Genomic DNA, 27,340 nt, shown 5'->3' with positions numbered 1-27,340 from the left:
AGGAGGACACTGTTTTTATGAGACCGCTGGCTACTGTATATATAATCTCTGGAATACTGGCCTGGCTGCCGTCCTCCTCCCACTGTATCCCCTTCTCCTCCTCCTCCTCGGACGGTTCATTCAGGGAGTGCATCAGCACGGGGCTCCAGCCCAGAGGAGGCGTCTTTTTTCATCTCATTGGGAAAGCACCGCTGATTTTCTTGTTCTTTTTTCTTTTTTTAACAATCTGATGTATTCATGTAGGAGCAGGAAGGAACGGCTTCCTCTACTTCCACATTTTTTGGGGGTCTCTTTTTGTTCACCCTGCAGCCCATCAGCATACCAACAGGTAAAGCAGCTGAGATGGACAGGCTTTATTTATCTGCGGTTTCAGATTCAGTCTTGTCTGTTTGGGTCATGCTGGCACATCTTTCTTGTTAGACAGCCACGCGATGTTTTGAGGCTGAGCAATACATTTTCTTGTAAAATACATTAGACTGGAATTTCAGAGTAACGTTAGCCATACAGTGTCCTTACATGAAACGTATCGTGGCTACTTCCATTTTCATCCGATGGCGATAGTAGAAAAATAGGCTGTTTACGTCCTAGTTAGCTTAAGAGAGACTTGTGCAATGACCAAATTCATGTAGCAGCTGTACGTCCTCAGCCATGTGACACCGGTCAGTCTGGGGTGAGGCCCTGTAGATATGCAAATCATCAGCATAATCACGTCAGGTTCAATGTCCAGGATGGATATATTTGAGTTAATTGGACATAGTTGTCCTTGCATTACTTGTATATATATATATATAACAGTGGTAAATTACTGTAAGCATCCGAGTCAAAAGGATTTTAGTCCTCTAACGTAGGTGCTGAATTCATTTTAGAACAATGATTGAATCACTGAATCCTATCCTGATTGTATTTGCTGTGGGAGAAGTTGGGACAATGTTGAGACGACAATGTGTTTTTATTAACGTCTGACTCAATATTGACTTTTGAAATGACGTTTGACTTCAGGTGTGAACCTGGACTTACACTTATGTTACACTGGCCTTAGCAAACACAAGGACTGATCAAATCTTTGCCGACCATCTTGTCAGGTCACAGTACAATGGATCCACTATAATGCAAAGTAATGTATTTACCAAAAACACGTCTCAAAGTATTAGCACTCCTTTTGTTATTTACTTATTTGCTTCAATCTCGATATCATTATTTTATTTTTTAGATAAGGCATCCTGCTTGTCCAATCTTTGAGTAACATCTGTCAGAAAAAACCCATCAAGCAAGCAGAGGAGAAAATGACCACATGTTCTAAAACAAAGTGCAAAGTTCAACACAAACCAAATACTAAGAAAAGGACGGCGAGGGTTCAGTCCCCTGTTAGCGGAACGACTGCATCCTGCTGCTCAGGACTCAGGATGCTTCTGCTGGTTGAACTGGGATAGCATCACTGCCAAGCTTGTGTTGTCTCCACATTGGAATCATACATGTGAAAACATGTTCAAAAGTAGGCTGAAGATTATGGGATGTAAGTATGAAAAGCCAGTATAATTTGATTAAACACACAGTAACTGAGGGAACGTGATTGTTGTGGGTGACTTGAAGTGAATGCTTCCAGGAGTCTTTGCTTTTTGGAACAATTCTTATCAAGTGTCATGCAAACCGAGTTCTTTTGAAATATCTTATAATTCGATTATATATATTATATGGGTTATATAATTCTATGTGCACATTAGGATTATATTTTTTTACACGGTGCATCTGTTGTAGTGAGATTTAAGAGCTGAGATGTAGGTCAGATAGAAGCCGAACATGGAAGAAGAATTCTCTATAAATGTGTTATTTCATCAGGGTTCGTATTGATTTTCCTGTAAGCCCTCTGGCCACCAGATATTTCTGACGTGAACCAGTTCAAGCAGGTTTTTACGCGATTCTCTTGAAGCTGATTAGGCTAAAGTCATAGCCTGCGTCTGGTTGCTCTTTGCTGTGCATATCTGTTCTGTGGCGGAGATGTGTAAAACGCCAGCCTCTTGTTTTTGAGATATCAGATGAGCCGGTCAGACCACATATCACAAGACATCAGGCCTCCTTGCACTGCAGCTAGCTGTCTATCTGACGGTACTGGGTCTAACTCATTTTCCTTTTTGAAGCTGTGCAAACGTGGCTCAGCCCAACATGTGGGTAAAGAATCAGGCATTTTGTCTGCTTTGTGACACGATCCATTTATGTAGTTAAATTGCTCCAAACCAGGTAGTCGTTATGTATGTTGGACAATGTTTTGGTCTTAAGTCGTTTTCACACCTGACGAAGTGGACTCGGTTCAATTGGGGAGCTGAAAGTCATAACATTGTTGCATTTATCACTTGTATCGGTTCTGCTTTCACACTGTGTGTTCTCATAACGCACCAAACCTTCTGAGCAGCATCACATGGTTGAAAGGGACCCTCGTTGATTGGACAAAGTGGGGGGGGGGAAATCCCTCCCTCTCCCATGTTTGTTCTGGTGTGTGTGTGCGCGCTGTACTTCCTCTACCCTAGATGCACCGCGTATAGCGTTACTACGTACATTTGGTCGTGTGTTTGGTCCGGTGAGCTTTCACACTGCATATGTTTTTGGTTGGAAATAACTGTCTTCGTTGCAGTCAAATGTGCAGCAAGGGTGTTTGCTTCCATTTTTTGGTTCCTACAAAAGTTCTAAAACTTGTTCAAAGGTCACACTGAAAGCTTTATGAATAGCTTCATATGCTTCTGTACGGCCTTTGTGCTTTCCCACCGTGACAGCTGAGTTGTAATATTAATAGCTCGGGAAGTGACTTCATTTTTTATTTTATTCTGGGTCAGAATTTCAACAGTAGCTTTGTTGGTAGGCAGTAATTCCTCTCTTGGGATGCAATGTTGGGATTCACTGGTATTTTCTGGCAGGGGCCATCTGCAAACATCAGAAACCATTGTGCATTGGGAATTGGGAGGACGGAGATATTTATTTTTACTAAATGTTTTTGCCACAGAGCTCTAAATGTGTTTGTGGAATGTGCATGTCTAAATAGAGGCAGGAGATGAACCCCACATGAAGTGTGTGTAGGTAATCATCCCCTGAATCTCCCGTTGTCACGTCTCCTTGTCAATACCAGTCCTGAACCGTTTAGTGCTGATAAGGTATCAGAGTGCTTGTTTGCGTTCTCTGTGGAACACAGTGTGGGAGGTGGAGGTGACGAGTAGAACATTTTTTTTTTAATTTAGGTGGTAGGTTTAAGCTTCTTCTTTTCACTGTGTTTGCTAAACAGCACCTCAGCCCATCATGCCCACATTGCTAAACTTCTATTATTATCCTCTCTCTATTTGGATTTGGAGCTTTTTGGACCGTTTAGAGAATCATCATGATTGTTTTGTCAGTCATTAGTAAATCTGCTTGGCATTTTCTTCATCCTCCCTCACCCAGAACACTGGGAGCTGCATGAAAGCCATCCATCCTGTGACAGCTCCTCTGTTGCACGCTTAAGTGTCGGATAATTGACTGGGATATATTTTCGGTGCATAAAAAGGGGATAAGCTGTCGTGTTGGACAGAAAATGGGGAATAAGCAGCCCGCTTTCCCTCGTTTGAGCCCCTGCATCTTGTATGTTTTCATGCTTATACAAATGACTTTGTAATCTCAGTCACATTACAGACATGCGTCTGCCCTTTCATTGACATATTCTTTCAAATAAACCCGACATCTGAATCAAGCTATATACTGAAGGCTGAGTCGATTTTATAGAGGATCATAAATTGGACATCTTGCATGAATGCTGTCTCACCGTCAGCCACAGTGATCAGAGGCTGCAATGCCGTCATCGCTAAACTGGATGGAAACACTGATTTTTTTTTTTTAATGGTCAGACACTCAGGAAGCCAGACTGATTTAGGTATTTATTAATTTTAACTTTAATACTATTGTTATAAATGGTACTTTATGGTAAGGGGGGCAGAAACGGAGATAGTCGTCACGACTCCACCCCCTTTTTTTGCATCTGTGGGGTAATTTATTTTTATTTTTATTTGTATTGTTAAATGTCAATGATTTATGTACTAAGGACTTTCAATGGAAACAAGCCCGCAAGGGCTTTTTTGAAATGCTCTTCTTAGACATGATGTTTGACTGTACTTGTACTGTAATACATGCTACTGTGTGACTGTACTTGTACTCTAACATTCTATCTAATAAATATATTCATATATTCATATTCATTCACTTAGAATTCAGGAGCTTTTTTCTCAAGACGTATCAGAGTACATGTTTGTGAAAGATCTGTCCGATTTAGGTCTGATACTGTGTGGAGTTACGCTGCTACGCGTGTGTCAGGTCAGGGTTTGATAGACGCAGCAGGGTTTAGCAGTCATGTCCAGCTGCTCTCCACAGAAACATGCCATGATACACAGCACGGCCTCCAGTGCATGATCGCCAGCAAAGAGAAGAACGCTGCTTCGACATTAATGAGACGTATGGTCTGTTGCATTTAGGAGTCCCGCAGACGTGTCTCATACAACAACAATGTTTACCACTCATTGGGTTACAGGTGCTTTTTTATGGATGGCAGGCTTCATTCTCACCCAACACCCGAGTGAGAATATGTGAGCAACAACACAAGCCACACTGGATCTTTTTCTTTTTCTGATTTGGACCACTTTCCAGCGTTCTCTTAAATATGTATTCCTGTGATGTGAACAGTCAGATTAGAGATCCCACTGAGCATACTCACATTGATGCTTTGTCAGCAATAGCCGATAAAGACTCCCTCAAATGCTGTGCCAGTGTATCCCTATGGCCGCTCTACTTTTACCAGCTTTCATGGAACTGTATTTTTCTTCCAGTTACCCCTGAGCTGCTCCCGGACATATCCCTTGTGCAATCCCTCGGTGCAATATCATTGACGCAAACCGCCGCCGTCCCCCAGAGATCCCGGAGACAGAGCAGCGGAAGCGACAGCGCTGCCAGGCCCCGCTCAGCCCCCCGGCCAGGCCACAGCAAAGGCAGCATGGAGGTGGGCATGCGTGTGGTGCGTGGCCTGGACTGGAAATGGGGAAACCAGGATGACGGCGAGGGCCACGTGGGCACGGTGGTGGAGATCGGGCGGCAGGGCAGCACGACGACACCGGACAAGACTGTGGTGGTGCAGTGGGACAGCGGCACACGCACCAACTACCGCACCGGATACCAGGGTTCCTTTGACCTGCTGCTTTATGATAACTCCCAAATCGGTAAGGACACATGACCGGCATCAAACTGCAATACTGGGCTGGCCAGTCCTGATTCTGTTTTTGGACTCGAGTGGGGAAATATGTTCAAATTAGAGGCTTTTTTTTTTTTTGCAATTTAGCAAAATAAGTCAATTTTCTAACATAATTTGCTGTTCACAAATATTTTCCTTAGCAATAACAAAAACTGGATAAAATCTGTGTTGGATCAGGAGACATCTATTCTAACACTATATTAACAAGACCGAGAATGTGCCCACATGTTTCATACGTCACGCTTCTGTCCACAAACATTGTGCTCATTTCCTGAGAATGACGTTCTGCTTCTAATGTTGTTGATAATAATATTTTGATCTTTAATTCACACCACTATTTTCTTGTCATCACTGCCCACATGCTCATCTGTTTAACGTTAAAGTGTGGTCAGCACTGACAGCCTTGCTTCAAGCTGCACAGATATCATCATACTTGGTCTCTGCAGATTCCTAAATCCTCTGATAGGAAAACAAAGCAAATTTGGTTGTGATTTATATCAGTTGCCATGGTCACACATTTTTGATTGACAAGTCATTTCCATGTGTGTATCTTTCATATTTGTTCATGTGCTTGTTTGCTATGCTCATTATGACTAATTATTCAGCCAGGCTACAGTAAACCATTCAGCTCTATGAATTAATTACTATTTTGCTGTGTCTAAATTTGCATTTCTATCAATGAAGATGGATTAGTAGGGCGATTCCAAGTGTCATACCTGCCTCTTACTCTACAAAGCCTTCCTTACTCTATCTTTGCAACAAAAGAACCCCAGACATGTTGAATTTATATCCCTTCCCCCATCTCCTCTTCCCCTCAGGTGTGCGTCACTCCAACATCATTTGTGACAGCTGTAAGAAGCATGGCATCATGGGAATGCGATGGAAGTGCAAGGTATGCTTCGACTATGACCTGTGCACCCAGTGTTACATGAACAGCAAGCATGACCTGAGCCACGCTTTCGAGCGCTACGAGACGGCACACTCCCAGCCGTGAGTACCGCCTACCCACCTCCTCCACACCTCCTCCACACCGCCTACCCACATCCTCCACACCTCCTTATTACAATCCTAATGGCGATGTCACCCATTATGTCTCTGTTTGAAAGCTTACTCTGTTCAAATCCATTTCCACTCGCAGGAGCTTACCGGTATCTTAGTGCTCTTTCCACTAATTAACTTTCATCAACCTGGGGTGTGTCTCCACAGCCTGTGTGGTCGAGGCATAGCTTTTCACCCATGTTCTTATTTGTTTACTTCACTTGGTTAAGTTTATTTTATTCATGTCAGTCACAGGCTGTTCAAGTCGACAGAAAGGTGCTCCTACCAGCTAAAGACAATCGGATATTAATGTTTGTGCTATGGTGATATTTTTTCTGTTAAGTCAGCTCAGGCAAACAACCCTCAACCTTGCTGTGGACAAATGTTTAGTGGGCTGATTTCGAGGGGCCTATGTCTCCAGATTTGCTGGAGTGAGTTCCCTCTCCAGAATCCACTCATCTGCATCAGTTCACAGTAAAATCCAAACTGCTTCAGGCGCTGTCTGAATGTCAGCTGGACGGCCTGTTCTCTCGTTTTAACGAGGTGATATGCATGACCCAGATTTCTTCTATAATTTGGCTTGGTCCAGGTCCAATGCTGTTACGCTTATTTCGCTGTGCCTGCTGTCCAAATGAAAACTAGAAGAAACATTGAAAATCATGATTTTTGATCAAAGGCAACACAACGTATCTATAATTGTAGCATCCCACTGATATGTTTGAATCGGTGCAGTAGGGGAATAAATGAAATGTATATGCATACTTTACATTTCATTCAGTATGATTCAGCTCCACAGAACAGCATAGTTTAAGCTCAGTTACTGTGGAAGCCTTTGCTGAGAAGCTGACCTGGCTTGGGTCAGGACCGTCGGGAAGCTTCAGTTCTTATTTAACCTGACCTCCAGTAACAATGGCTGATTGAGGGTTTCTCTACTGACACTCTGGTGTCAGATCAAAGATCAATTAATTAAGTTTATGCAATTCCAATATAAGACATAGCCCTACATATGTGGTCGGAAAATGCAAAATGAGGCTCAATCAAAAAGGTGCAGTAAGGAGAGACGGGCTGGAACGTCCAGTAAGAAAACACAAAATCACAGCCAAAAGTTAGTTCAAGAATAACAGGCTGGACATAATACAATAGTCCAACAAAAACTCAAGATACTCAGCCAACCGGAAAAACTAACAAATATAACCCGAGAAAGGAACGGCATCAAAAAAGCAAGACACGATAGCACAACATGAAGCAGGTACGGGAGACAACATTTTGGGTAATCTGGTGATTGTAGTACAGGTGAACAAATGATTTTAAGCAGTTGGATAATGGGAAGATGGATATCCGGTGTGTCTGCTCCGCTCTGCCGAGCCGTGCTCTGCCACGCCCACTGCCGAGAGAGAGAGAAGAATGAATGAACGGAAATGATCAAAGTAAACGAATGAAAAAACCCAAACAGCAACGAAGCCTTCCAAACTGCTTCAACTCATAGAGACCAAGAACTTGGAATTTTATGAAAGAAAAATTGTACAAGTTGTGGGCCGGCATAGCTAACACAGCTAACTAAGCGCTGTCGCTTCACAGCAGGGAGGTACCGGGTCCGAATCTGTGTCTGTCTGCATGGAGTTTGTATGTTCTCCCTGTGTCTGCATGGGTTTTCTCCAGGTTTTCCGGTTTCCTCCTACCTCCAAAAGCATGCACCCCCCCCCCCCCAACCTCTGTTTCTCTGCAGAGGTGTTGTTCTTTTCATTGATGCTTTGCTCAGCAGTGTTCTTCATTAAAGTGTTTATATGGCCCTCCAAACAAGCTGCTGCCTCCCATCTGTGAACATACATTCATTCTCACTAACAAATATCTTTTCATGCTGAATGGGGGGTCGGGGGGCATGTTTTCCAGACATTTTAATAAGGATTTATAATTATTGACATAGTTCTGAAACATAATATGAAATATCCTAACCTGCATTTATGGGTGAATGTGCGAAAGGCTGACTTTTTTAAACTCACTTTCCCCATGTTTATACACTATTATGGTGATTTTGGGTCCTTTAAACCATCCAGTCAATAAGATGTGCGTGCAAGGAGCACAAGTAAAATGTGGAATAACAGAGCTACGGAGAGAGACGGCTTGTTTTTGTTAACCGAGAGCTAATTCGAAATGATTACTGTACTTAAAACCCTAATTAATGTTTCATAAAGATACGAAATATAGATCAAACTCACAGAACAAAGGAAGGCTGTTGAAGTGCGTTGTGTTTAAACAGGCAGATATCGCCTCCGCATCCCATTAGCCGAGCATCGCTACTTCGGCTGATAAGAAACAAATCTTTTTTCTGTCTGCAGCACCTCTGAATAGATCGCAGATAACACTTGGGTCCCCTTGAGACCCTGCTGAAGTCAGTTAGTGAAGTATTGACGACTTCTAACCGGTGCTTATTGACAAAATGTACATCTTCTTGTTAGTAAATGGCTTCATTATGATTTGCTCGATTTGACCAAGTATTACATGCGCCGCTTCATTCATATACTGATCATTCCTTCATTTTTGTCAAATTAATTTCGCATTGTGATCATATATTGACATAGAATAGGAGAAATGATGACTACTATATTGCGATTTGCTGCTCATTATATTAACTTTGGGTCATCCAGTCTCCTCATTCTTGTGTCAAAGACATCTTTCCATGAATGCAATGAATATTTGTCTGTCTTGTCCGGTGTAGTCGTGCCATTTGTCATTGTGATTATTTCAGCCAACATTTGGTGGGACATCACATGAACGTCACTACTCTACTGATCAGATGAATGAAGAGCGGGAACACTCGGAGCCTCTGTATTTCCTGACCTCTTGAAACCATATTTCACTAACAGCGTTTCGAATGAGTAATTCATTATTGGTCCGTCTTGAGAGGCAAGCTTTAGCGTGATTTCATTAAAAGGGGGAACATCTTGTTCTGTGGAGAGGGGTTTAAGATCAAAGACTCCATTCATATGAGCCAAGCATGTTATAGATTCAGTATTTGGTATTTATAGACTCACCGTAAGCAGAGGGTGTCATCACTACAAAGCGCTGAAAGCTTGCTTTCACTTGAGCTCTTCGATCACGTAAAATCGTAAATGGTGTGCCGGAGTTGAGCCGGATCTGCTGCACTCTAGTGTTTCATTGTAATGAAATTAGATTGTAACAGGATTAACGTGCTAACATTCTCAGATTAGCAAATTAACAAATTCAACTTCCATGCGTGGTATAACTGTTGGATATACCGTTGTGTAAATCAAGATGCAATAATATGCGTGCTCACAATGCCTCATTGCATTACATTATTTAATTTGTGACTCGGATGAGACTCGCATCTTGAACGTTCATTGTGACACGTGTGCCTGCTGAAAGTGCTCAAGCAGCATATGCATGTATCACATGTTTACGCGGACGCGGTTGCAGCCGGTTAATCGGCTCTTGAGCATTCAAAACACACCTGTTGGGTCAACTAAATGCCTACGTAATCCTTCTTTTGCACATAAAGCTTCACTGTTCACACTCGGGTATGAGACACACCAAAACAAACCCTACTGGCCTGTAGCTTTGAATGAATGAATGAATGAATATATTTATTAGATAGAATGTTAGAGTACAAGTACGGTCACACAGTAGCATGTATTACAGTACAAATAAAGTCAAACATCCTGTCTAAGAGGAGCATTTCAAAAAAGCCCTTGCGGTCTTGTTTCTGTTGAAACAAGCCTTTCCACTGCCTTTTACCTCCAGCTGGAAATGCCTTTCATCTTAAAAATGTGATTTGTTGTTAGCTGAATGAAATCTCTCTAGCTCCTTTCTGGGCATTTATGCATATCAATTAACTGACTTCCACATGTTCACTCATGAAACTTTAAAAGACACGGTTTCAGTGCTTTGGTAGATAAAATGTACACTAAGGTTCAGTTGATGGACATAAGATAATATACAAATGTATATATCTAATGTAGTCTGTTCTCGTGGTGTTTGATTATTATTGTAATCACCATTAATTAGATCAATACTGAGATCATTACTGTTAAAATGTCATGCATTCAACTTTTAAAAGCACTTTAACAGTGTATTTTCTTTCTCCTTAAATTCAGCTGAAAATCTCCCGAATAATTATACTACAACAAATAATATGATACAGGTAATCCTCACTTAGCGACAGTTACATTCTGTAAATCCCGCAGCTACACGATTTCGTTGTTAAACGACACTCCCGTTAACTGACGTGGTCAAAAAATATTTGCATACGTATAGGCCATTTATACTGTACATATGATACATATTGTTCCTGGTGTGTATATAGTTATATTTATTTTTAGACTGTGTATTGTGTTGGATATGCCAGGTGATTTTTTATTTTCCTTTTTTCCCCTGTCGATCCTAGCGTGGACTGCGGTGTCCACGCCCGCACCTGAACTGAGTTCAAGTGCCACACCTAATACCTGATAGTTGATTTATGAGCGCACAAAGACCGCAGGAACGTCGGAGGATCCGGCTGCATGACCACAGTGCCATCGCAGAACATAACCCAGCTTGAACACGTGAAGCGTCACCGACTGAAGTGTCGCTTTGCACGTGGAGTGACAGACGACGAGGAGTGTCCACAGTCGAACTTGTGGCACCGTCGTTTCCTGATATTTTCTGTTTGGTACCAATGCGGGATTTTAGAGAAACTAAGTGAGTGGCCCCATTCTGGAATGGGGAAAAAACATTCCGAGGGAGAATGAAATACTCTCTTCTAAAAGGGGAGAAGAATAAAAACTACTATTTGTCACGTCTTGCCTCCTCTCCGTTCTGTGAATTGTGTTACTCTGACTGCGTACGTAACAATGTCTCTACGTACTCACAATTCTGCAGCCAGTGCATTCCTTATTTCTAACCGCATACTTTTAAATTTCAGAAAGCCCGTCGTAACGCCGATTCGTCGTTAAACGAGTCGTTAAGTGAGGACCACCTGTAATGATAATAATGGTAATAATGATGATACTGATAATGACATAAAACCATAATTATAACACACAAGTATTATTATGTTGTCTTTGTTTGATGGGCAAAACATGAGAAAGGGCTGGTGAAATGTGACTTTAGGCCTTTTTGGCCGCTGTGAGGACCGGTACAGGAACAGCCGGGGTTTAAGCTCTCACAGCAGGTGTCATTGTGCCTATCTTCGCCATGCTCTGTGATTCCGCTACACTCGGCTTGAATTGGCAGGCGCTAGCCAGCGGCTGACTGTTGATCCCGCCGTCGTGTCAGTAGGAGCAGGTCTGTCTTCATCCTGTCTGAGAGCAGAGTGACATTTGGCCTAGCGGGATTAGAAATCTTGATCCCATGAAGGAGCTCTTGTCTCTCCCAGAGTTGTTATACTTAGAAATGGCACATCAACAACACCGAGGATGTGCTTTTTCTTCATCGGCCACTTTATATCCTCTTTGCTGTTAAAACGATTTGGTTTATTGCTCCTGTTGTAAACAGAACTTCTCTTTGTCACTTTTCAGTCACTCCTTCCACTCTTTAATCTGCGTTATTCATGCAGGATATTGACACAAACTATTACACTCTTTGTCCTCCATCCTTAATACCGCAAATTCTGTTCTAAATCCGTCATTGTCTTTGTTAGCATTATCAGAGGTATTACATTTATATCCTAGATTTTGCAAAACCTCTTAAAACCCGAGGAATTAACTGCACAGAAGCAATGCAGAAAAAAGGTACAATACAGCCATTCTTCCTGTTTTTCCATTATATGCCTGAGTACAGACACTTATGCATGCGAGTGCTGACATGTGCATTGCCCTGAGGTGGCCTGCTTCCTGATAGCTCTGCTGTTCAGGGATTAGACTCAGACTGATCACAGAGCGGACCTTTTCTGAGCTCTGACCCACACTTTGACTGTTAGCTGGGGAAGGTAAACATCCTGCTGTTTCCTCCTGTATCACTGAAGGACCTGAATAAACTGACTAGGGAGAGAAGTAACGTTAAGTAAAAGCTTTTCTTGAGAGGCATGTGGGAGCATCACGAGGAGGACAGGTCTCACAAGGTTTTATTCATTTTAATCATACTGGATTTTATTTCTCCCAGTTTTCAGTCTGTGCAAAAAGCTATTGGGTTTAAATGGAAGCTGGGGTTTGCACTCATCGACAAGTATGGGAATAGGCAGCTCCTTTGCACCAAGATCTGATCAAATCTTTACTATAAGGTAAGGGCTGTGAGGATGTCGCACCGGTCAGAATGAATGTCATTGCAGTTGAGATTGCAGGTTTTTCTCAGGGGTTGTTCATTTTTTTTTTTAAACCAAGTACTTACCGGTACTTTGATAGACGAATATTCTCATGTGTCCTGTCTTTATATTTACATACATTCCTCATTAAAGCTCAACAAGATAAATTTGTTTGGTTCTGTCTTTTTTTTCTTTTTTGCTTATGTCCATTTTGGGGATTTTGAAACTAGTATTTTTTTTTTTATTGATTGATTGATGCAGCTCATATCACTGTTTTAATTTGATTAGCACTTTCGAGTTTATAGTGATGTGTGCAAAATGTGCATCCACGATTATGACCAGTTTATATATATTTATCTCCCACCATGATCAAATAAATAAAAAAGAATTTGATCAGATATGTGACTAACAAGAATTACGTGGGAGGGACAACTCCAATAATGTCCTACTGTACTTGGTCAATGTAGTACAGAAACCGTAACAATGGCATCTCAGCTGGTTTGTACAGTCCTTTAATTAGCCGTGTCTTCATGCTCTCATCACAGAGTGAGCTTGGCATCGAGGCAGAACCTCCCACGAATCATCCTCAAAGGAATCTTCCAGGGGGTTAAAGTGGTTCGTGGAACTGATTGGGACTGGGGCAACCAAGACGGTGAGTGTTGTGTGTGTGTCTGTGTGTGTGTGTGTGTGTGTGTGAGTGCGTTTCTAACTATTAGCTTGTTGCTGCCAGCTCAGCAACCCCCTGCCCTCTTGAGTATGAAGTGGCTTTCAAAGTGTCTCACCATCCACAGCCCAGAATACCATTCCTACCTCATGTCTCATTAACCCGTGAAATGTCACGTTAGTATATGTCTGCATTTACTTGTATAGCGAGTGAGTCACATGAGTCTGTGCCACAGATGTGTTTGTCTCAGCAGAATCTTTGTTCAGTAACATTTATGTTGGGCCTTCTTTTTCCAGCCATGTGTTTCTTCAACTTTGTCCTACAGAGTCAAAGTGTGGAAAGATAATTGTGTTAAGAATGAATTGGGTTTTTGTGTCTTCCATGAATGTCTACAGCTTGATATGTTGGGACAAATATGAGTCCAGATTGGTTACGTACAACAAAAGCCTGCACTGGTTGGTTTTGGATATGGTTTATATAGAATCTGAAAGCAGACCTTTTCCATCAGTGAGCTATATCAAAGCCTTTGACTGTTCCCTTTAGGCCGGGAAAGAGGGAATAATAATATTTGTCCATGCTCCCTGGTCTGGGGGTGGGGGCGGGGGTCATCATTCTCTCTGAGAATAGCAGCGCTCCCTTTTCTGGGATAGAGCGAATGAGTCAAAATGCCCTCACGTTGTCTTTGAAATCAACACCCTCAGGACTGGTTAAATCACTCATCAGGCTTAACTGGTGTTGGTGCCTAAAGGATGCTCGGAGCGGGCTCAGGAACCCCCAACCCACCATGTAGACTTATGGGTCACTGGCTTTGTTGGTTCTGCAGCAAGGCATTGTGACGACTTTAATGGCTTACTGAGGGCTTTCTTACATTCGTACATTGTGTCACAGCGTGCACACTAGCAATGTGTCTTTTGTGTTTCGTCAAGTTTGATCCATGGCAAAACCATAAAGGCGTGACCTGCTTCTAGAAAATGAAAATGAATTCCATTGAACTTGTGACCCTACAGGGAAAATGTTTCTCAGACTCCCATGTCTGTCATCTCACTTTTGTGTTGCGTTTGTCAGATGTTATCATGGATAATGACGCTCCTGTTCACACGTTTGTCTCCCGGTCTTGATTGAATGACATACTGTACATTTTTAAGGAGCTGACTGCTGTTTCATTGCTGCCGTCTCTCTCCCTTCTCCCTCCCACACTCGATTCATTATTTATTGCATACCTGTGTTTGTTTGTTTGTGTGCATTGATGTGTGCATAGGCGGGGAGGGTAAGGTTGGGAAGGTAGTGGACATTCGCGGCTGGGACACAGAGTCTGGTCGAAGTGTGGCCAGTGTCACCTGGACTAATGGCACCACTAATGTCTACCGAATGGGACACAAGGGCAAGGTAGACCTTAAATATGTGTCCGATGGTCAAGGAGGCGCCTATTTCAAAGATCATCTCCCAAAACTAGGTAAGAAAGACATTAATTTCTTCTGTTTAAAGCCATTCATTTTGCAGGTCTACTTCTTTATTCGTTCTTGATGCTGATATTCGTTCATCCAGGAGAGCATGCGGAGCTGCGGCGCCAGGAGAGTTCCGATGGCCACTCCTTCCAGCATGGCGACAAGGTCAAATGTCTCTTGGAGGTGGACATTCTCCGACAGATGCAGGAGGGCCACGGAGGGTGGAACCCCAAAATGGCAGAGGTACTTCAAATAATTCCTAAAATTCCAGACGGTGAAACAAGAGAATCCTTTCCTAAACTCCATATTGAGTTTGTGCAATGAATAATTAAAACACAAGCGCAACAAACTTGCACATTGTACATACTCACTATGTTTTCTGCCAACATGCCCTCACACATGTCTCTTGAGCACGATACACAGAATATTTATGTGAGTGGTTCACATGGACGTTGGGTGTGCAACAGAGCGAAATGAAACACAGTAGCCAGCTCTCGTATCACAGCTGCTTAGGGGGAAATTAAGGTCACAGACACGCAGAAGTCGACCACGGGTGAAACAGCCTACGTTTGTTTGCAGTACATTTGCCGGATTGGGACTGTTCATAGAATCACTGACCGAGGGGACATCAGAGTCCAGTACAGCAATAACATCCGCTGGACCTTCCATCCAGGGGCCCTCACCAAGGTACTGAGCTCCAGCTAAGTCTCGTCCACTTGATCTCACTTCATATCTTCAAGTTTGGCTGGATTGTCAGAATACTTTCACTGACTTCAATAACATTGCATATTCACTCGCAACTTGTCGTCGTGTCCACTAGGTGAACACGTTTGGGGTTGGCGAGCGAGTCAGAGTGTTGGAAGACACGGAGAGCGTGAAGAGACTGCAGGCTGGCCATGGAGAGTGGACAGACAGCATGGCTCCTGTATGCCCGTTTAGCCTGATAACACTAACTTGTACTAACTTGTAAGGGTATTTTTTGCATTTGTTTCATATATGAGAAGAGGATGAACTTGAGTCGGACTTCAGGCATGAATCACAAAATAGTGTCATGGCGGCTTTTCTCGTTTGCGGATTTTGAGATTGCTTCTTTGACTTGGAATGAACGACTAACGAATAATTTATTGCAAGGGAGACAAAATGTTAAAAGACATTAGATTTGTGGAAAGACTTGCACAAGAGTAGATGTAATTAAGTTGCAGCTTGTTGAATCTGGACTTGAATTGTTTGTGTGTGTGACTTGGAATTTCACGCTAAAGACTTGACTTTAGTGTGAAATATCTCGGCTCTAAATTGCGGTGCATTCAGGTGCTCTGTCTGCGTGCGTGCTGTTCACCACGTCGCTTACTAAGGTGTGAAGTCTTATTTTGGCAGAAATGTCTCCGACTTAATGGTGACTTACTCTAAAGATTGGGTGTACATCAGGAAGCAATCAAGTTTGGGTCCTTCTCGTTAAATGTGGCCTCATTATTTACCTCAAATTAAGGAGGTACAGAAACTATTCCTATAAATACCACAAATAGTTTGTGGTAGATTATTTTTTCCTCTCTTTGAAACGTCTTTATTTTTGGCCTTGTAAAAAAGTATTTTCTCACTCATCCATGCGTCGTCTACCTTACTCGCTGTTTTCTCCCCAGGTTCTTGGCCAAATTGGAAAGGTGCTGAAAGTATATGCTGACGGCGACCTACGTGTGGCGTTTGGAGGCCAGACGTGGACATTTAACCCCGCGTGCCTCTCGGCTCAGCCCGTAGAGATGGATGCCAACCTCATGACGGCAGAGAACCCCAACGAAGCTGGAAGTAAGGCCTCTGCTGGGATGAAGGGCTTCATCTTTAACACTCCAGCTGCAGCGTTACCTTCCGCCTGCGTTCATTCATCTTTCCGTGCCCTCATTCCAGCTCTGTCTCTGCCATGCTTGCTTGAACACACAACCTTCAACGGCGGTATTTACGGCTGCAGACTCATTTTCCCCTCCCTCTCTCTTCTTTCTAGCAGTGTTCACGGCGGCTGGCATTTCTTCAGATGCTCTCCTCTACAGAATGTCACCGTACTGCATGTTGATGGCTTTGGCAGCTCTGCAGACATTTGTCATTTCATACATTCTCAGCTGTTTCATAATCATGACTAAAATTATATTCTGCATGTGCTCACCAAAGCTGGTGGCCAGTTGATGACAGAATCACGTGTGTTCTGCTTGTGTATGTTTCTGAATGTGTGTGCTCGGGTTTTCTGGCATGGAGGTACAGTTTAACTCTTTCCTGTGGTTTTGGATGGAGCTCAGCTCATGACTCAGCGTTTTAACCAGTGTGGTGCAGTTTTTGACTTTCTGGAAGGTTTTACAACAACCCTGTCTAATCCTATATTAGACGTCGTCTTCTTCTTTCGGTTTGTCTCATCAGGGGTCGCCACAGCAAATCAACTTTCTCCTCTTCACCCTGTCCTTCGCATTAATCATATATTGGACCGAGGAGGTTAAATGATTAATTTTGTCTCTTTTGTCTGTCCCCTCTTCACAACCCATTTCTCCTACCCCTCCGCCCCTTTCTCTTTCTGATTATATCTCTTCTAAGGTACTGTTATCTCAGTTTTGGAAAAGCTGCTGTCTCAGTCCACGGAGCAGGACAATCCCAGCCGACTAGTAATCGAAGCAGCTCAAGGCAGTGCAAATAAGGTGCGGGAGTTGGTGCAGAAGTATCCTGACAAGGTGAGCCGCATTCGCTGTGCATTCCAGTGTCCTTTCCACAAGGACACCAAGACTTGGGATGGGAAAATTAAAGCTCAGATTTAACAAGCTAAATGAGATGGAAACGTTATACCATTGTCATTTTGAACACAGAAATTTAAGATTAATGCTGCGCTAGCCAAATGTTGTACGACTCCGGTATCCCTCAAAATGATTAACTCTTACCAGTAACTCAAACGGTATGAAAATGATGACATACATTTCCAGTCAATACGTTTCTCCTCCGGCTCTTGAGAAATTTGCTGACTCCCATTATTCATTATCACATACAAAAAGGAATCAACACGTTCTTTCACAGTGTAAGTTTATATGAGGGAATTATATGATGATGATTATCGTCCTTTTGCTTTGAGGATAGTTTTTCCAACTGGGTAACAAGAAAGAACAGCCTCACATACCATCCATCCCCTGTGATCCAAGCTGTCGCAGCTAATGCAAGAATAATGTACATGACATTAAAACATCAGAAGTTAGCAGGAGATCAGATGTATGATGAAAAAAACGTTGCCAGATATATATCAAATGTACTTGGTGAACAATATTTTTACGAATTTGAGCAAAAGTAGATTTTAAATCTTTAAATTAATCTTTAATTACCTTTAGATTTTATCTTATTGCATGATGTTGTCATGAGATGTTGTTTAATTATTGTTTTATCACTCAGTTTAGACTGCAGATTAATCTTGTAATCATGTATATTATTCAATTACTGTTGTGTGTTTTTATTTTATTTTACTAACCCATTAAATATAAATGCTTATTTGTAATGTCCCTGGTCACGTGTTATAACTCGGTGACGACTAATCAACTGATCAGGATTATGTGTCATGTGTGTGATGAACATGATTGTCATTCATGCTCAGATTATTTCCAGCCACTCTGCGTTGAGCTCTGTTTGTATCCAGACATTTGCAGCTGCTAATAAAGCATTGACCCACGTATGTGTTCCTGGGCAGGTGGACATTAAGAACCAGGGTAAGACTGCACTGCAGGTCGCTGCTCACCAAGGCCACATGGAGGTAGTGAAGGCCTTGCTGCAGGCCAACGGCTCCATTGAAGTCAAGGATGAAGACGGAGATACGGCATTGCACTATACTGCCTTTGGGTGAGAACACACAGTTTTTCTGCACAAATGGAGCAAATAGAGTAAGCAGACATTCAATGAGCTCACAGCAGGATAGATAAACCTTAGCTCTCTGTGGCTCTAGCATAACCTGGAGGCTAACGGGTTCACATAGAGTTCAGTCCTTCTCCTCTTTCCTTGTAATGTGATAATCCATTCACAGAAGTGACGCCTAATCAGACCGCTACAGCTTATCTAGTCTACAAATTGCAGGATGCTCAGGAAGTCAGCATCTGACAGCATCTCTTATGGAATTTGTATTTGTCAAAAATAACTTTACTACTGGCCTGCAGCGGTGGTTTACTCTGTTAGCAACAGGTTAGGGTTTAAAAAGGATATTTGTGGATATCTATCCTTTGAGATTTATGTAGCTCCCATTAGGTTCTCAAAATAAGCACGTGAAGGTGTGTACATTTAGTTAGGAGGGGAACGAGCTGCTTGGCGGAGGTCTACACTCTCTGAGTGCTTTTCTAGTTTGTAAGTGTCTTTTTCTCTTATTGATGTCTTTGATTTTAGAAATCAGGCAGAGATTGCACAGCTGCTGTTGAGCAAGGGGGCGAATGTCAACCTCCTCAATAACTCCATGTGCACGGCACTGCACATTGCTGTCAACAAGGGCTTCACTGACATGGTACGAGTGCTGACCGAACACTCAGCTGATGTCAACCTCCAGGTGAGAATGAATGTTACTGCACACAGTCCTTTGATTGCTTTTTTGTCACTCTACATTTGTCCATTCATATTATTTAACGACAATATTTGGTCTTGATTTATTCTCTAGATATACTAGCGGTACAGAGCACCACTGGTTTTCTAATCATGAACTGAGCTGCCATTTGTGTCACATCTGATAAGGGAGTAAAGTTTTTTGGGGTGATAAAGCACAGGAAGGACACAGTTCATGTTAAGAAAACCAACATCAGTTACTTTTGTCACTTACACATCCTTTAGTTTAATTTATATAATGATAATAATTACTTTTTTGTACCAGATCATTTTAAAGTAAATGTTTTCTTCAGCAATTTAGTTCTTCCTTTGAGGTCTAATACGCCTCAATTCAGGCCTGGAATTCACTAACTGCTTACATTTTCTGCTTGAGCAGAGTAGCTGCTTAACTAAAAACATGAAGCAGCAGCCTGGAGTTTATCCTTGTGTGTGCTGCAGACAAGCCGCCAGTTCATCACAGGGCAACACAGAGACAGACAATCAGCCACACACACACACTCACACCAACGGGTCGTTCTTAGAATTTTGGCAAAGATATTTCACAGTAAGTGTTATCAATGTATTTATCAGCATAAAACACACATTGCATCTTATTATATTGCACGTCAAGTGTGCTGTTCTTGACACAAAGCCGGGAGTTCTCGCAAACATATTTCCTTTTATTGAATATCATATCAGTTTTTTTAATGAGCTGTTTCAAGCTAGCTTTTACAACCATTTGGATATGCATCATGACTTTTGCCAAATGGTGACTGCTTCGGTGATGCCTTTGCAGCGTTTGATTTTGTTGTCATACAGAACACATCTAGTCAAAGATGAGATAATGTCGTATTGAACTAGCATGCTTTGTTTTGTGCTGTGGCTAGCATTAGCCGCTGAGCACACCTCTCGTTCTTGTACACGTGTCTCTCATACTGGATCGGGCGCTTCCTGTCTGAAGCGGTGTAATAAATTTGACCCACAATATGACTTTGTCACATCTCTGGAAAAGGAAAATGCATACAGCACCAGTTCAGCCCCAGTTTGTGCCTCGGCCAGACTGATTGGGAGCCACTATGTATTTTGTGTTTCAGGATTCTTACGGGGACACACCGCTCCATGACGCCATCGCTAAAGATTTCCGCAGTATCATCGAGATCCTGGTCTTGGTGCCCAACATCGACTTCACCCAGTTGAACCACAGAGGCTTCAACCTTCTGCACCACGCCGCCCTCAAAGGAAACAAACTGTGAGTAGAGACTGCATCCAAAGCTTCATGAGAGTACATTTTAAAGCCTGGACCTCGATTGAGATACCGCACCTATGTCTGTGTCGGTTCTCAGTCATCCAGGTCATGGTAAATCACGAAGAGCAAAAAAAGAAGAAGAATCAACTGGACTTGTTCAAGTTTGATTGAAGACGTTTCACCTCTCATCCAAGAGGATTCTTCAGTTCTGAGAGTCTGGTAGAGAGTTTAAATAATTATCCTCCTGTTGGAGCAGAAAACAAAGACAAACCTGGACAACCCTTCACTTGATAGATGCTACAGACTCCAGGAGATTCGTTAGTCAGGTTTCATGACTGCCGGTGAGCATTAGCATTCATTAAGGAAATGTTAATGCTCCTGGGGAGTCTGATTGCCTTTGTGGTTTTGGTCCCTTCTTTGTTTCTTTGCGTTCTGCTCCAACAGGAGGATACTTATCTAAACTCTCTACCAGACTAATTGTAGTTCCTGTAATTAGGGTCCAATCGATATATGACGTTTTATTCTCATGAGTTTTTAAGCACAAATATGTAGATAATTTCCTGTGATATGAAGACATTAGTCACACAAGGGACAAATAATATATGGTTTAAATAAATAGTAAAAACATTCAAATGTAGTCATTCAACACTGTCCATTATGACTGGAGCTTGTCTCCCACGCAGGTCAACCAGAGCAGGCTTCCAGGCAGCATCAATGCAATCACAATTATTTTTGCATAGTTTTGCCTCACATGTTGATTTTTCTTCTCGCAATTTTCCGAACTACACTTAGTCCAGTTTAGGATAGTACCTGGTACATTTTGCAAAGTGCCAGGATGTATCGTAGATTGTGTTAGCGCTTATTTAGAGGGTTGTAGTGACATTTTGTTTTTAAATTACCGGTAAGGTAAATGATGATATGAACGGTTTTTTTTACTTAATTCTTCCCCAACAACTTTGTGTTGTGTTTCCAAGTGGACCAAGGAAGGGAAACATCGGCTCAGCTATTTTATATGATGTGCGTTAGGTCTTCAAGCTTCAGCGCCGCCTTAGGACTGTGCTAGTTTTGGGCTTTCCACTTTTGACATTGGAGGTGTTTGAGTCTTGAGGGCCAATGACTAGGCAGATAGAGGCACAGGGAAAATGGAATGTTCTCACAATAATAAGGTTTCATCCCTCAATCACACTTTTTGAATATTCATGAACACACTGGAGTAACGATTAGGGAAGTGGAAGACGGGTCCGCTTCACCAGTATCAGTGGAATGGGTCCCTCACCCAGTCAAACTTTGACATGTCTGAGGTGGGGCAGTAAGTGTCTCTGTCTGGACTGGTTGAAGAATAGTTCCAGTCAGTTGTTCTCGTAAATTAGAATCGCATGCAGTCACATGATTGGACTAACCAAGCTACGCATGAGCTTTATTTTTATTTGGTTACGTGTGTGGTGCTTTAATTATAATTAAATATATATTTGATAATTAAAAATATATTTAATTTTATTTATTTATTTATTTTAATCAATGACTACACATTCCAGGCGACCCCAAGTGGGTTCACGACCTCAAGGTTGAAAAACACGGGCATAATTTAATTTGCCTAACATCCATGGAAAGGTTGAGTCACATCACACCAAACCCTCACGGTCGTATGCTCGCTTCCTGGTGCTCACTGAGACTGCCGGCTTTGATTTCACACATCACAAGGTGAGCTACAGAACAGAGGACGACTCAACAGCGTGGCCTCTCTTCACCCAGCAGGATAAGGCTGCCTCGCCTCAATGAGTGGCTATAGTCGTGGTTTTAACTAAACTTGGCTTAAACTAGATGGATGCCAGATCGGCAGCCTCAACAACAGCCACGTGTTCTTCCTGCAAGCTGCAGCATCCATGTGCCTTCAAAAGGGAGAGCTGCAAAATTGCAGTGGGCTGTTACTGTTATTAATTCAAGCTATGACTAATCCAGATTGCCGTTTGTCCTGCCGGCAGGGCCACCGAGAAGATCCTAGCACGAGCGCGGCAGCTGGTGGACGTTAAGAAGGAGGACGGCTTTTCCGCGCTGCATCTTGCAGCTCTCAACAACCACAGCGATGTAGCCGAGATCCTCATCAAGGAGGTGAGCAAAACATTAGTCCAACTGCTGCTTTTAAGATTCATATGGGATTTTATGATAGATGAGTTTTCATGATATAGTAATTAGGTAATTATTCAGGTGAGAAAATGTTTGTTTCCTCTCCACAGGGGCGCTGTGACATCAACATCCGCAACAACCGGAACCAGACCCCACTGCAGCTAGCGGTGACCCAGGGCCACACAGAACTGATTCAGCTCCTGGTGGCTGAGGGCGCCGACGTCAACATGGAGGACGAGGACGGAGACACGGCCATGCATGTGGCACTCCTCCGCCCACAGCTTGCCAACGTCATGCTCGGCCCCACCGTGGCAACCAGCAGCACCGAGGAGAGCAGCGAAGGCTGCACCTTTACATCACTTTACTGCAGGGTGAGTGTGTAGGGGGGGGTTCTTGGGATGAAATGGTTACTGTTTACAGTAGTTTTGGGTATTTTTGAAAGAGAGACAACAAAAGATGAGCGCAAAGGAAGAACTATCACTATGAATGGAAAAAGTCTAAAAGGTGGTTACTAAAGTGACAATCCGAGGTAAACAGAAGGCTAAAAGAGCTTTATGTGAAACCTTCAGGGAGGAATAAATATAGGCTGAATGGCAAGTTAACAGGCACTAAATGGCTGAACTTGGGACAAAAGGATTAATGCAGTCTTAAGACAGACGCATGGTGGAGTAAAAAAGACTTAACGGATAACAACAGACTTAGTTTTGAAGCAGGGAGGGATGGTAAACAAAAACGGAGCAAGAAGATGTTCAGGGCTTTGTTTATAATCTGGGGGTTAATCTTGGATAAAGTAGTTAGTTGACTTTTCCAGGTAAATGAATGAGGAAAGAGGTAAAGGATGTCCGTCAGGATGACCCCAAGGACACTATTAGCTGAAGAGAGAGCACCCTGTTTGCTGTGTAAACGGGTCATGTCGACGGGTCGGCTTAAGTGAGAGGAAAGTAAAAGGAAAGTCCTGAAGGGACGGTGTGAAGGTATATTTCTAAATGTTGCTGTTAAATTGTACGAAAACATAACATTTGGGATTCTGGTGGAAGTCTAAACATTTAGGATGAAGTTCTTTAAAAAAAAAAGTCCAATCTTTAACTCTAATCTCTTACGGGTTGAGTGAGAGACTGATGGTGGAAGAGAGGAGAGCACACAGTATAAATTAGGGAGCTCTAGTGAACACAGCATCTTTTTGTGGATACGACCACAGTCCAGTAATCCCATGAGTCTAGCAGAGGACTATGGGATTATCATCCCCACCATTAACACAAACCTTTGTGCACATGGCAACCAGTTACCAAAGTGGTGCCTTCTGCTATTTAGGGATTTCTGTCATTTTAGCTTTTTCAGTTTCCATGGTTACGAGCTGGCTGTAGACCCATTCTGAGTGGATTTTGTCTCATACGAGTGTTTCCCTTGGCATGACTCAAAAACTCTCCAGTATCTTTTCACAAAGGTTCATGTACCCATCCACCACGAACACCAGGCACGGCTTTGATATTTGGTGGAAAATAAGCATTTGAAATCAATATGTAATATATTTGATGCTTCCTATAACGAGTTTAATTGAGTTCGACACACATTTCGGAGCTCAGTGGTTGCATCTCTGGGTGTCAGATAAAGAATGTCCTTTCCAGTCTACATGACCGCCAACACTGCAGCTCCCCAGTGCACGCGCGCACACACACACACATACACACACATACACACTTGAAGATGCCTTGATCAGGGCCATTTTGGCCGCTGTCATCATTCAGTAATTGGCGGAGTTCTTCGGGTCTTACTAAATTAATCTTTCTGTGTCAGCCTTAAGGAGATTAAGCTGGCTTTGCTTCAAAATGATCTGTATCCTTGACAGAGTTTTCAAAGTATTCTCAACTCCAATCATTTCTTTAAGATCAGTTCTAGCATCCTTATAAGCATTTATAATGTTTTAACTCTGTCTTCTTCTCCCACTTTCTGTTTTTCCTCATCCTCTCTTCCTGCGTCCGTCGTGTCGGTCCACAGCTGCACATGTCAGGTCTTCTAGGGAACACTGAGCTGAGTGCGGGGGCAGCTATCGCTTGTTTTCTAGCGCAGGAAGGGGCTGACATCAACTATGCTAACCATAAGGGCAAGAGCCCCCTGGACCTGGTGGCAGACAGCGCCATGCTGCAGCTCATCAAGAGCTTCTCTGAGAAACACAGGTAATGAAAGGCAGAAACACAGAAACGTGCGGAACGTAGGATTCACTGTGGGAAAATGTTGCTGCGTGTGTCTGTCAGGTTGCAGCGTCTGCAGGCCATCACGTGTGGACAGGGCCTGAGCAGCGCCAGCTTACGACGGGTCCACACTACTCCCAACACGATGACCAACCTGGTTCTTCCCACGCCACCAGGACCCAGTGAATGCCTCATCTGCTCTGAGCTCGCTCTGCTGGTTCTCTTCTCTCCCTGCCAGCACAGCGTGGCCTGTGAAGGTGGGTGGAGATGATGGGCGGGGCCTGGAGGAGCGCATCACAGTTTCAATCATTTCCAGAATATAAGTGAATGCAAAAAAACACAGTTGTATATAAATTGTATGTTTATATTAATAACCTATGAACTCAACTCGGTGTTCTTCAGCATGCGTCAGAGTGTTTCCATGGATGTACTGTAAATCACAGCAGCATGTTTAATATTGACAGCTAGTTTTGGTTATATCTAATAAAATGGTCTTGTGAGGCTTTCAGTAATATTAAAAAGGGTCTATGAATGTCTCGTCAAATTACGCATTTGAAAAATCTCAGTAGTTGTCCTTGTCTAAACAGAGTGTGCCCATCGAATGAAGAAATGCATCAAATGCCAAGTCACAATCACCAAGAAAATCAGGCAAGGTAAGAAACGCCCCTCAGGAATAATAAAGACGTCTCATTGTTTTAGTTATTAGGAATTCAGCAGCAACATCCACACAGCAGTGAATTCTTACAGGCTACTATTACATTGGCCAAGCATGTGAACACGTGGCGGTAATGTCACCTGTGATCCATCACTAGCATTTGGGTTTTGCTGATGAAGAGCTTCAGGTGATTTTACTGTCTTATGACGAAGTTCTCTGTACAAATAGCCTGTAAGTGAACGCATGAACTCTGAAGTCATATTTGCTGTGGAAGGGGCCCATTAAAATATTATTATATTAGTCGTGTTATTATTCTTAAAGGTGTCTGAGATTGAAGCTCCTTCTTTAAGCCTCCAATGAAACAGAAAGTTATTCTATGATGTCTACAGCACGGTCGTAGTCGTCGTAGCAACACGTCTTATTATCTTTGAACACGTTGCCCAGCCTCCTTAAGGAGAATGTCTATTAACCCCCCCCCCCCCCCCCCCACAGACCAAACAGAAGTGGACTGCAGCCCCGGCACAGAGAACTCGGAGCAACACAACCTGCTGGAGCAGCTGCAGTCTCGCTACCGCCAGATGGAGGAGAGAATTACCTGCCCCATCTGCATCGACAACCACATCAAGCTGGTCTTCCAGTGCGGACACGCGTCCTGCATCGACTGCAGCGCAGCGCTGAAGACCTGTCCAATCTGCAGACAGACCATCCGCGAGCGGATCCAGTTATTCGTCTGAACCGCTTTGTCCCCGCAGCTCTTAACAGCCCAAAGAGGATGTCCCGCCTAGTGATCAAGTACTCGCTCAGCCGATAGGTCGCCTAACAATAGGAAGCTGAGAGTTTACTGTTTATTGTATTTTGAAATCTGACCAGTGTCTCTCTCTCGAGCAGGAATACATCAATAACTTTAACTTTTTGTTAAATTCAGAACTAATGTTCCACCGAGCTTGTTGCTAAAAAAAAAAGCCACGTTGTTAAGTGGCGCTGCCAAACTTTGAGTATCTTGGAGAAATGTTCCCGCCCACCTTTTTTTTTTTCTCACGCCTGCCTAACCCTGACCTTCTGTGATGAGTCCTCTCTTTGCTGCTTTAAGTGGATGTCTGTTACCCATCATCCCCTCTGGCTGTCTCTGTTTACATGGCTGTGCAGAATCAGTCCCATCTTCTCGCCCCTCCTGTAAGTTGTTTGCTCTCATCCTCTATTAATCAGTGTTAGTCTCTGCCCAGAGAGCGGATATAACTGAAGGCTCTACATAGTCCCCGACCACTCGCCTGTATGCAGGGGGAAATACACACTATATATGCATGAATATATGCATATTGTAAAGCTGAAAAAGGACTGTGTTGTCATGAGTGTGTAGTTGCTGTTGTTTCATTTCTCTCTGGTTACATTTGTGGGTTTTTAGTACAGATTTTTTTATTGCGTGTGAAAGGTGGTGTTACTAATGTCCTTGAATCAGTTGTTTGCTTGACGGCAATGTTTTTTGTTTCTACTGAAATACACCCCAAGCCTATGTCCTCTACTCAGGGTATCAAACCATTGATCGCACTTGTGATATCCGCCATTACAGAATTGAATTCAGCGGAGGGTCAGCGCGACTTTGAACATGTCATCGAAAATGAATTGGGTGGTGCTGCTGTCTTGCAGCAAGAAGGTCCTTGGTTTGATTCCACCCGGGACCTTTGTCTGTGGAGTGTGTATGTTCTCATTGTCTCTGCGTGGGTTCCCTCTGAGTTCTCCGGCTTCCTCCCACCTCCAAAAACACGCTGCTTAGATGAATTGGTCACTCCAAATCCATCTGTGCGTGTGTGAGTGTTTGTCTTTCAGTGTGGCCCGGCGATAAACTGGTGACTTGTCCAGGGTGCGACCCGCCTTCCACCAGTCGTCAGCCGGGAGGGGCTCCAGCATAACCCGTGACCTG

The 27,340-nt window shown here is 43.0% G+C and overlaps 1 protein-coding gene across 1 annotated transcript; it reads left to right on the top strand.

The window, feature by feature from the left end:
- Window positions 1–1,482: 1,482 nt before the first annotated feature.
- Window positions 1,483–26,156, top strand: mib2 (MIB E3 ubiquitin protein ligase 2). The gene is made up of 19 exons (XM_068747397.1): window positions 1,483–1,513; window positions 4,836–5,222; window positions 6,073–6,244; window positions 13,073–13,179; window positions 14,450–14,644; window positions 14,737–14,879; window positions 15,216–15,323; window positions 15,457–15,561; window positions 16,274–16,436; window positions 17,208–17,341; window positions 18,337–18,485; window positions 19,020–19,176; window positions 20,303–20,457; window positions 22,437–22,563; window positions 22,689–22,949; window positions 24,574–24,752; window positions 24,831–25,024; window positions 25,355–25,420; window positions 25,915–26,156. The coding sequence occupies exons 1-19, from the start codon at window positions 1,483–1,485 to the stop codon at window positions 26,154–26,156; spliced, it is 3,075 nt and encodes a 1,024-aa protein (XP_068603498.1).
- Window positions 26,157–27,340: the final 1,184 nt, after the last annotated feature.

This window comes from Brachionichthys hirsutus, chromosome 2, assembly GCF_040956055.1.
Source record: "Brachionichthys hirsutus isolate HB-005 chromosome 2, CSIRO-AGI_Bhir_v1, whole genome shotgun sequence".
In the NCBI taxonomy this organism is placed as follows: Eukaryota; Metazoa; Chordata; class Actinopteri; order Lophiiformes; family Brachionichthyidae; genus Brachionichthys; species Brachionichthys hirsutus.
The sequence above is the reverse complement of the archived record's forward strand: the minus strand, read 5'-3'. Positions and strand labels throughout refer to the sequence as shown.